Below are 11227 nucleotides of genomic sequence, written 5' to 3' on the forward strand. Positions count from 1 at the left end.
TTCCTTTGGCTGAGCTTGCCCGAAAGCTAATGTTATGCTAGCAAGATTCAAAGGCAGTAACATTGTGTACAGTTGACAAACAGTAAATATAACTTTACAGTATGTTTGACAAGAAGATTTGCTAGCTAACCAGCCATGTCACTGTCCCAAAATCAATATGAAGATTTTCACAAAAGTATCGGAATGTGTATACTAGTACCGCAGCCTGTGGAGCGAGTTGAATAGCAAATGGATGTGAGATGATCGCATCAAAGTTTACATATTCTCCAAACACGAATTAAAAAAAATTGACAGTATGTTTAACCACAAGACGAGCCAGCTACCATTGTCCCCAAATACAATTTTCAATCAATTTTTTTCCAATCTTCCCCAGATTTGGCACAAATCATCATCAGAGCAACCCTCACTGAAGTTATCCAAAGATTTTTTTTTTCAAAACCGTTTGTCAAGTACAAAATTGGCAACAAAGCAACCAAACAGGAAGTTGGGTAATATCTCAGCAACTCTTTGAGAAATCAACACCAAACTTGGTATGTTGACTCGGAACCTTCTTCTGAGATGTCCAAACAATTTGGTGTCATGTGTTCACTGGGCATGGCCACATGAAGCAAAAATGTGTTTTGGCCAATAATTGTTGGTTTGTTTGCCTTTATTAAACGATTCCTTTGTCTCATGATATCTTGGGACATCTCATGTGTTACACATGATAACTTGTGATAACAGCCGACTTGATGCGGCCGCCATTTAGAATTACTGAAACAGACTGCCCGATACAGCCAATCATAATGTGCCGTTAAGCCAGCAAACAGGAAGTTGGGTTGTATCTCAACAAATATTTGATGGATTCACACCAAACTTTCTGCATGTACTCGGAACCCTGTTATGAGGATGTTTTCTGTGGCATTTGACTGCTTGGCCACCTCGGCTAATGAAACTGCTTAGTGGCTAATGAAACTGCTTAGTGGCTAGTAACTTTGGAAAACCACTAGCCACGGTGGCTGGTGAGCAAAAATGTTCATGTCAAGCACTGCATGGCGCTCTCTGCGTCTGCAGCTCCACCTGTCATTTATTTTCCTTCCTGTATTGTAATGACATGGTCTGTCAACAAATTACAGTACAAGTGGTAAAAGTGTAAATGTGAATCTTGTCCAGTCTCTGGCAATCAAACTCCTACATACACTAAGGTGTAACCTACAATTTACAATAATTGTCATCAAAAAGTTAGCCATAGTTTACATCAGAACATCCATCCAGAGTACACTGTTATATTGACAACATGACTAAGCAATTTGACTGTCTGATCCATACACAATGACACAAGGACTTGTCGTTCTGATGGCACTGACATGTTCATTGACACAGATATTTACTTTTGAGAGATGAAGTAAGGATTTTGAGCAAGAGGCTTGCAGGAGTTTGAGCAAGAGGTTTGCAGGTTATCCATGGTGTTTTGCTATTTGTACGAATTGTTTTGATCATAAAACATGGTCTCACTGTATTTCTCTGTTAAGCATTACAGTGCCAGCACAAACATGAATGTCAGAGTTTTTTGCTAAATGAAGAATAGTTGTTTGTTGTTAGTCATTTGTATTGCAGCCAATATGTTCACCGAAATCATTCAGTTTAATATAGAGAAATACAGTGAGACTTTGAACTATTTTATTTGTTTATCTTGACTCTTGTTTGAGCTCAATGAGCAAAACAATTAAAGGACAACAGCCTCTCCTGCCTCCTCTCTGGGACTCACACAGTTCAACATTAATATCTACAGCCGGTATCAGCTGCCATCTGGGAGTTTAAATACAGTCAAAGATATTTGTCTTTTCCATGAAATTCAAGCATGTTAATAAACGTTACATGTCTGGCTCTTGATGTGATTCTTATTTTCAAGAGTGGCCCTTAGTGAAGTTGAGATTGACACCCCTGGTGTAAACTAAATTAACCCACAGACCGTTATCAGCAGTGTGTCAAAGAGATCAAAATAACTTTTCAGGGGACTTAAAACAAGAACTGTTTCTAACATCGGGGGGTTAAAGAGAGACAGTTAGAGACAGACAGAGACAGATGAAGTGCAGAGTTGTTTATCAGCGGTGTGTCAGAGAGTTGTCTTTACATGGCAAACTTCAGCGTCTGCAGCTCCACCTATCAGGAGGTGGGGCCCATCAGCTTCCTTTAAAAATGACTGCTTCTGACCTGTCGGGTTAAAGAGATCAGGAGCTTCCTCCCAGACTCAACAACCGCAGTCGTCAGAGACCGCCATCACATCCAGCAACCATCCAGCCAGCTGACCAATCACAGCAGGCAGACGTTTCTGGGCCAGCGTCCAGCTCTCCGAGCCTCTCCAGGTTTGCACTCTCTGCTTGCTTTCTGTAAAAAATTGTGATTATGAACTGTTGAACTATTGTGAACTGTCATTTCACATGAATATTCTGTTTTATTTTACAGATTATTTCAGTTTTTTTTACTCAATTTAAAAAAATGTTTACCTAAAAATAGACTGTGAATTTACATGTCTATGGTAAAAGTCATCTGTAACTGAATTACCCTAAAACATTATTTTTTTAAGAATATTAATTGTTTTCACATTTTGCTAAAACACATCTGCATCAGCACAAATCGTTATCTTTATTTACTGTATTAAACTGTTACATTCAAGTTCAATACTGTAAATATGATGAAATTAGATCAAATCAATTATTACATGTGTAAATATATTTTATTAAACATGGAAGAACAAATACACAATTTCACAAACCAGAAAAGGATTAAAGCTAAAAACTATTTAAATTATAGGAAATTACGGTTGTTGATTTTTTTAGCACCGCTGGAATATTAACATGTAAAACACTCCAAAATGTTCTTGTTCATGATTTCTGTTTCTTTTCTCTTGTTCTTCACACTTTATTTTTTCTCATTTGATTTTTTTATATTGTATTTATTTAATAGACTATATATCTTGTATTTCTCTCTTAAAGTTATGTTTTGTTGAATAATTGCAGGGAACCCAACATGCCAAGCCTCCTAAGGGTTTCCATTGCCTGTCCTTTTGAAATTAAATGTCTCTTAAATGGATCATAGTTGTGATAAACTTAGATATTACCATGACTAAAATAGGGATTCACTAAAATAAGTATTATTGCACAGATCCAGCACAAAGAAAAATCAAATCGGATCAGAAGGTGACCCAAACTGTAGCACACTTTGTTTGGCAGAACAGTCATTTTAAATTGCTCATCATGACTAAGAATATATAATTATATTATATTACACGTGCATATTTAATCCAAATCCAATAATTACTATTCTGACTGACAGTGTATGGACAGCTGCCCCAGATTTCCAATTAACATAGTCTGCCTCCACAGATCCAGAGGGGGCTTGGACAGTGACAGACAGTTGCTGTTTGGAGGGCAGGAGCGGTAGAATTTAAAGGCCTGCTACTGAACGAAATGGGCTATCACCAGTGTAACAATGGGAATGGGACAACACCCCAAGTGTCGTCACAGCCTCACTTTGGGAAAGCATGCCCTAGTGGGCACATTGTAGGGGAGACTGTTGGGCATAGTATTTAATGGTCTTCTGTGGAAGGAGCACCATTTGGGACACTGTCATGTAAGGGCAGCATTAAGGGCACTTCATACAGCACCCTTTTTCATTGGAAGTAATGGCACGGGATCAGTCAAATATAGACCATTATAAGGGCACCTTAAAGGGTATTGCATAACATTTTCTCTACTATAAAGGAACTCATTAAGACATGTTTTGACATTTATAGAGGGCACACATCATTTATTGCGTTAAGGGGCACCCTGGGCACTCTGGGGCACCCTGGGCACAATATTTCACAATGTGAATGGCAGACAGTAGGGCACTAAGTCAATTTTTTTTCACTCTAGAGAGCATTTTAGAAATGCTTTTTCAACCCTGGGGGCACCAGGCAGTCACTCCCTGAGTCTTGCAGTGGGCCCGGATACACCCACAGGGGCAGTATATTGCACCTATAACATTGGGGAAGCCAGAAGAAGAGGATTAAGTAATATAGAGGCTTGTCAACATATAGGCCTACTTTAAAACAGTGAAAATGCTTTATACAATTGAATAAAAAGTCTCATTGATTCTTTATGTTTCAAGATGATCTGGAAAACTGATCCAAAGACTCGTACCCGGCAGATGAACGAATCATTGATCCAAAGACTCGGTTGGGAGGTGAACGATTCGTTCATCTGCCGGCTACGAGTCTCTGGATCATTTTTCACGTGACTTGCATAGGCTAAGTACTGGTAGCTAGAGGAAACATAAATTATTTGTTCATTTTGACTGGGTCTTTGGGTACGGGTGTTTGGATCATTTTTCACATGACCTGCATAGGCTCAGAAGAGGAAACAGAAAGTAGGCTATTTGCCCCCCCCCCTCCCCATAGATTCGGTAACCATACTACCATACTACTGCAGGTTTCTGCTGCAGTTGAGTTTGACCCTGTGTTAATGAACATCTTCAACATCTCCCTAGACCACTAATGCAAAGGGCTTTAAAAACACCATTATCTTCGTGCACATATCCACAAAGATCTCCTGCCTCAATGACCACAGACCAAATATTGTTACACTCATTCACAGATCAGTGGAAAACACTGTTAACGTTGCATTGCACCACCCAACATCTCATTAAGTTCTTCAACACCATTGATAGACCCATTCAAACTTTTCAAAAACATAGTAGGGAGTTTAGCCCTAATTTATTTATAGTTTATATAGTCTATATATCTATATTTCTAGTCGATGCAGCGCTTGTTGCTGATAGTAACTCACCAGGACACTTCACCAACTCTAAACTCATTCTCCTCAGACCATCCATTTAATTAGCTTTGACGGCCATCAGGTCTCGGTAATTCCTAATTCGCCATCTCACGTCTAACAGGTTCGAAATGATATGGCTGTGGACTATCATACATATTGTAGCTGTTGGCACCTCTTCCTCATCCCAGTCAGTTGCCATAGTTCTAGTACTAGGCTGAGGCTACTCTCCTCCACGACTGCCCAATGTGATGTCATCACCAAATTGCGCCAATTAGCAAATGCTAACACCAAAACAACAAAAACTGGTCTTTAACACCTTTTGAGGACACAATTTGGAGATTTCTTAAATAATATACATATCTTGAGCGCTTTATGTACCCATTAATCAACAGTGGTGGTTAACCTGCAAAATGGCCTTTAAAGCCACATAACGCATCTTTGGTATTTCTTGTGATTTGGCGCCCCCTCAGGTTTATTGACTTCTATATTGCTGTCATAAATATGGACAGGGATGGTTGGGTTGAGAGTCTTGAACGTGTAGAGTTTCGAACATGAGTCCTCATCACTCTAACCCTGTAATTACTTATACTTATAAAGATCGAGGTCAAGACCCAAGTGAAGGGGATTTTGTAATTTTTTGGGGGGGCGCTATCCACACGGTTAGCTGTGTTGCTCATTCACAAATGCACGATCAGTTCAGTTATTTACACCGAGTCCCTCCACAATGGCCGCGCATCCGGGTTACTGCCCAGAACGTGACGTCGGTGAAAACCCTCTATACTGTCATCAATTGTCTATTGTACAAACTGAATGAAATGTTAAGTTATAAATGGGTTTGTATGTACCTGTTGCCAGCAAAGACAAATATCCATCGGGACGATAATGTTTATCTTATCTTAGGATTTCATGTTGTGTTGTCTGTGTTGCAGTCATGGCGTCCCATCGGCTGTCTGCCTCCATGCTGTTGGCTTCATTGATCCTTCTCTACTGGACGACATCCTCAGCTCAGTCACATGATCCCGCCTCCTCCGTCGTCTCACCATCCGACAGGGTGAAGAGAGACCTGACTTTCGAAACCAGAGAAAAAGTGGATAGATCTTTAGCGGTGGCAAACAGCTTCCTCACTGTCGTCAAAGAAAGTTTTGAATTGATTGAAAAGATTGATACCAAAAAGTTGTCAGATGTGATGAAAAGTCTCGCCAACGTCGCCAGCTTGGCGCCCGGCATCGGAGGTTTGGTTGCCTCTTTTGTCAACATGGTCTTGGTCTTCATCCCTCAGGATGACCCAGTGCTGATCGAGGTGCAGAAAGGGTTTGCTGAAGTAAACAGGAAGTTAGACTCTATCTCCATCCAGATCTCGAACCTGGCAACAAACGTGGAATGGTATAACTACGCCAGCATCTACTCTCAAGACGAGATCCGCATCCTCAACTCCTGGAAGAAGTTCAATGAGTTTCTTTCGAACACTAACTCGGTACAAAGTGATGAGGACAAACTCAGACTGGCAAAGGTATTCGTCAAGTACTATGAGAACACAGGAACTGAGGCCAGTGTGGCCAACCTCTACCATTACCTGACGGTCAAAGACACATTTCTCAGTGGAAACCTCAACGAACTGATGATAAAGAAGTTTAAATGTGACGTTCAAGAGATCGGCAGATATAACGTCTATTTCAGTCGTTTACTTTGGCAAGGGATGGTGCTGACCCAGTTCTACTGGAAACTGATCGGTTTGGATTCGTCAGGCAAAGAAGCCGAACACAGCCAGATGTTCAAGAGTGTCAGCAGAGCTCAGATATCAGCTCTGGATTACTGTCTGGACAACCACATGCAGTATGTGAAGGCAGATGTGGTAGAGATCAGCAAAGGACTCAGTGCTGACAACATAAAAGCCATTGCTGATAAAGTTAAAAACGCTCTGGATAACAAGTACATCTGGTACAACTGGGTGGTGCTGGTGTACAACACAAACCAGGCTGAGAATTACATACTATATAACCTGATTAAGATTACAGAGGACACGATCACCGTCGCTGTGGGATACACTCTGAAAACAAAAACAATTGATGAAACACCTGTTAAAGAAACAGCCAATGATTGCTTTAAAGACAAATCGTGTGAAATTAAGGACAAAGTACATGAGTGTAGGTATACTTGGTCTCATCCACATGATAATGCGGGTACACAGTATCATTACACCTTTACTGAATATGCTAAAGCGACACATGCTGCGTATGGGGAAGACTTTGCTGTGGCTCCAGCACCCTTTCACCAACATGACTGTTGGTGGGGTAGCTATACAAGAAAGATTTACATCTATTACTCCCAGACGTTGCCTGTCTGCCAAAGAGAAACATGTAGCAACAATGGAAAGTGCAAGGGGCTGATGGACTCCAATGAATGGATGTGTGACTGTTGGGAGGGTTACTATGGTGAGAGATGTGAAAATAGAACCCCCAGTGACACCGCTACAGTGGTCGATATACAAGTTGTACCTGACATCAGCACCATTGACACCAGAATAAAAAGTATGGAGGTCAAACTCAAGGAGATTCTCGACTTTATCAAGCTCAAATGTCGTGACTAGTAGGAGATATCTGCAGACCGCTGATGGACGACAGGAAAAACGACTTCCAGCCAATAGACAAACTAAACACATATCAACTGACTGAGCATCTGAGAATGGCACTGTGAAGGAAGAAACAATGAACCAAGAACAAATATAATCCACAGATGAGGCTTGACGTAATGATCATTAAGGCTTGGTATTGTTACCAAATAACCTTTGAATTATCGACCAAAATAGAAGTTCAGAGTAATATAACTCATTCAGTCAAACAATTCATGCATTCAATTATTTTTTTACCCCAATCTATAGAAAAGTTGTTATTTGTACGGTTTTGCCTGCAACCATTCACCGCGAGCAGCGACACCCCATAGCGTCTCAGCGCCGTGTATTTAATGGAATTGGCGGTTTAGATTTCAAATGAAGTACTCTATATAAGGACTTCAAACAGTTAAACAGCAATTTTTTACAAGGTTTTTAAATGGTGGCTACAGTTTTTAGATATTTTAAAAGTGTTTTTAAAGTTTTGTTGATAGGTGTTGAGGTCGACATAGAAATTAGTATCTTCCTCCAGATAATCCACGGCAAAAATAAATTATCCTCAAGCATACAATTCATGAGTTAACAACTGAAATGTGAAAGTAGTTGTTGTAGTGCCACATGTGATCAGTTGATGTCGTGTTTATTGTCTGATGTTCAATAAATTTGTCTGTCTGTCAGAAAATAATTCTGAATTAATATATGATTCCTAAAGATTTAACAATGTTCCTGAGTTTTACATGTAGTACAGATTACATCACACACACACAGATGCACACAATCACTCTCTCTCACACACACACACACACACTTTCTCATACACACACACACTCTCTCACACAAACACACACACTCGTATACACAATGTGGCAACCTAGGAGTGCAGCACCATAGACCACGCATCTGGCAAGCCTGGGGGTCAGGTGATCGGAGGCATGTATGTCCGGGAGCCGCTCGCACTGGAGACAATGGCTGTGTCTACTACCACGTACTTTACGAAGTACACTGCAATACAGTGCACTGCAAAACAGTGCACTTACATATTCAGTGCACTTCGTCGCTGATAAGTGCTGTCTCAAATGGAACACTTACCACTTGGTGGAAGTGACGGACGTAAATCTGCTCGCGACACCCGCAAAACCTGCCAAAATGAACGCGTTTCTCCCCTCAAGTGGAAAAAGCTGCGAAAGGGCTCCTCCTTTTCCGCTACGTAGCCAAGATGGCGCCCGTTTAGGGCGAGTAGTGTCCATCGTTGTACACCGTTTTTTTGGACCGTTTGCAGTGCGCCATCCGGGTACTTTCAGTGCACTGACTTCTGATGGTTTTGTGAACGAAGCACCTTAAACAGTGAAAGTCAGTGCTCGAAGTGCACAAGTGCGCGGTAGTAGACACAGCCAATAGGTGCGTTTGACATGACCCGACTTCATGACTTGAAACAGTGAATTCTGATTAGACTTTTTGTCAGACTTGAGACGGCGCCGAGGATACGTCACTATGACGTCGCCATCAAAGTACCGTGAGATCGATTCGAGAACTGCCGGCTGTGTAGCCGAGCGCATTTTCTCAAGAGCAACAGCACGGGTACAAGTGACACCACAGCTATTTCATGATTGACCAGACTCACACACAACTTTGACGCTTGTTTTGTAATAGGCCTATTCGGACACCTTCAGTTTCGCCAATGCTCAAATCCGGACCAAACAGTTGAATTGAATAAAAAATGTATGGAAGAAAGGGTTTTACTCCGCCTCTTCACTGACAGAACGACTAAGTTTAATTATAAATAGAGCAAAGTAAGCAAACTGCGCTCAATCGGCCGTGACTGACGTCAACGCAGCAAACCACGAGAAGCTGAAATCAGAATCAGAATCAGAAATGGATTTTATTCGCCATGAATGTTTACACAGACAAGGAATTTGCTTCGGCAGGGAGGTGCATACAATAAACATTTAGGAATCTTAAATTTAAATGTGGTCTAACTATACTAAGGATACATAAACAAGCAAGTGGAATGATACTTGAACTAGCAATACTAAGTGGAGTACTAGCAATACTAAGTGGAAATAAAATATACAATAAAATGAAATAAGTTGCCGACTTCACAAAGCCGTTTTCAACTCCCCCCGACTGCAAGCGGCCACTCTCGCCGGTCGTTTCATGCAGCCGCAGTCCATGTCGAACGCACCTAATAGGGTTAAAGAGTAAAAACCCAATCTAAAAACATTACCATAACCAGATGTGTGCAATTTGAACGATAAGCGCAGTTATTATTGAATCACTGAACAAGACAAGAGACCTGCAAAAAACGACATATTCTTTGGCACCCCTGGCGGTCGCGTCGATTACTTTAGCTACGTCAAATGCCTGAGACGGCGTTTTGAATTTACGTCACGTTGCTTTCGATCAGGCGTGATCTCAAATGTGTGGCTTTAGCATGATAACTACCCTTATTTACTTTAACCATGTCTGTCTTTCATGACGAAGTTGAAATCGAAGACTTTGAATATGATGAGGACACAGAGACGTACTATTTCCCTTGCCCCTGTGGTGACAAATTTGCCATTACAAAAGTAAGTGGCTGTAAGATACAACGATAGGCTAGGCTAGCTAGCTAGCACTAATGTAAGGGCTATAGTCTTGGCATCCTGTAATGTAAGAGAAAGCTCAGTTGGTCACTTGGATAACTCAAAGCACTTTGTCCATGTTATTGACAATTGGAGAGCTTTGACGACTGGCCTGTGGCCCCCCTACCTTTTCAGGTCAGGCCATGCAAGTGGAACCTTCCCAAAGGTGTTTAGCTTTTGCAAGTAGCGACATCATGATCATCAGTCATGCTTTGTAGTTTCATGTAATAATTTGTTTCTCCAGGAAGATTTAGAAAATGGGGAAGATGTAGCAACCTGTCCAAGTTGTTCGCTCATTGTGAAAGTCATCTATGACAAGGTTGGTATAGTTGGGATTGGGATTTATTATCATTATGAGCTCTTCAAAGCGGTCCTCAACTCACTGCGACAGTCCCAAAGATATTAATAATCAATGTTCCCGAGCACTAAACCAATGTGTTGAATTTGGTTGATTTGAAAAAAATGTCAGGTCCCTCATCCTAAAACTGATAAAAATAGCTTCTGAAAAAAAGCTCTGTTCCTTCATATTATGCTATCATAATTTGTTGCCATGTTTGATATTTGCATATGTTATGATCACATTCTACATTTGACAACCTAATAATATTTTTGATTTGTGACTGTCTGTAGATGTTATATTCACACAGTGTTTTACTCATTTGTTCTGTTCTTTTTAGGATGAATTTATGTCAGGAGAGGTGATAGAAGCACCATCGACATAAAGCAAGTTGGAGCTTGTCCAGTCATCTTGACAACTTAATGCTTATTTTATAATGTCATCATTCAACATTTGAATGAAGTATTTTCTGTATTTATTTATATTTTAAGGACGGAATGAATGGTTGAAAGTTCGTAATATTCACAGAATCCAGGGATTCGTTTTACAATCAGTAGAAACGTTCACCTGTAAAACCGTTGACACAGCATATGATCATAAACCATATTTGTTATAATTATTTGTTGCATAATAAAAAATCAACAACAAAAAAGTAGCACTCTTTCTTCCCTTTTTTAACCACTTACTTTCATTGCCTACACTGTATGTGTTTAACCAGCAGGGGGGACAGATATACAGATGAGGGTTCTGAAATTAGACTTTAAAATCCAAGTCTTTTATTTGTCAGGTGCACAGAGCAACACAAGGTTAGACTGGGCACTGAAATTCTTAAGACAAGACAACGCAAGCACTTGGCATAACATAA

The 11227-nt window shown here is 40.6% G+C and overlaps 2 protein-coding genes across 2 annotated transcripts; both read left to right on the forward strand.

The window, feature by feature from the left end:
* The first annotated feature begins 670 nt into the window (after positions 1–670).
* Positions 671–8089, forward strand: LOC124474438 (cephalotoxin-like protein). The gene is made up of 2 exons (XM_047030562.1): positions 671–2345; positions 5726–8089. Exon 2 carries the CDS (start codon positions 5728–5730, stop codon positions 7381–7383), a length of 1656 nt encoding a protein of 551 aa, XP_046886518.1. The 5' UTR covers positions 671–2345; positions 5726–5727; the 3' UTR covers positions 7384–8089.
* Positions 8090–9769: 1680 nt separating this feature from the next.
* On the forward strand, positions 9770–11006 carry dph3 (diphthamide biosynthesis 3). Its single transcript, XM_047030655.1, has 3 exons — positions 9770–9971; positions 10270–10344; positions 10703–11006. The coding sequence occupies exons 1-3, from the start codon at positions 9864–9866 to the stop codon at positions 10745–10747; spliced, it is 228 nt and encodes a 75-aa protein (XP_046886611.1). The 5' UTR covers positions 9770–9863; the 3' UTR covers positions 10748–11006.
* Positions 11007–11227: the final 221 nt, after the last annotated feature.

This window comes from Hypomesus transpacificus, chromosome 12, assembly GCF_021917145.1.
Source record: "Hypomesus transpacificus isolate Combined female chromosome 12, fHypTra1, whole genome shotgun sequence".
NCBI lineage: Eukaryota > Metazoa > Chordata > Actinopteri > Osmeriformes > Osmeridae > Hypomesus > Hypomesus transpacificus.

Bases quoted from the DNA above. Each gene is read 5' to 3' on its own strand.
- LOC124474438 (XM_047030562.1), top strand. From the start codon at position 5,728: ATGGCGTCCCATCGGCTGTCTGCCTCCATGCTGTTGGCTTCATTGATC.
- dph3 (XM_047030655.1), top strand. From the start codon at position 9,864: ATGTCTGTCTTTCATGACGAAGTTGAAATCGAAGACTTTGAATATGAT. The intron at 9,972-10,269 runs GTAAGTGGCTGT...TTGTTTCTCCAG, and splicing joins ACAAATTTGCCATTACAAAA to GAAGATTTAGAAAATGGGGA. The intron at 10,345-10,702 runs GTTGGTATAGTT...TGTTCTTTTTAG, and splicing joins TGAAAGTCATCTATGACAAG to GATGAATTTATGTCAGGAGA.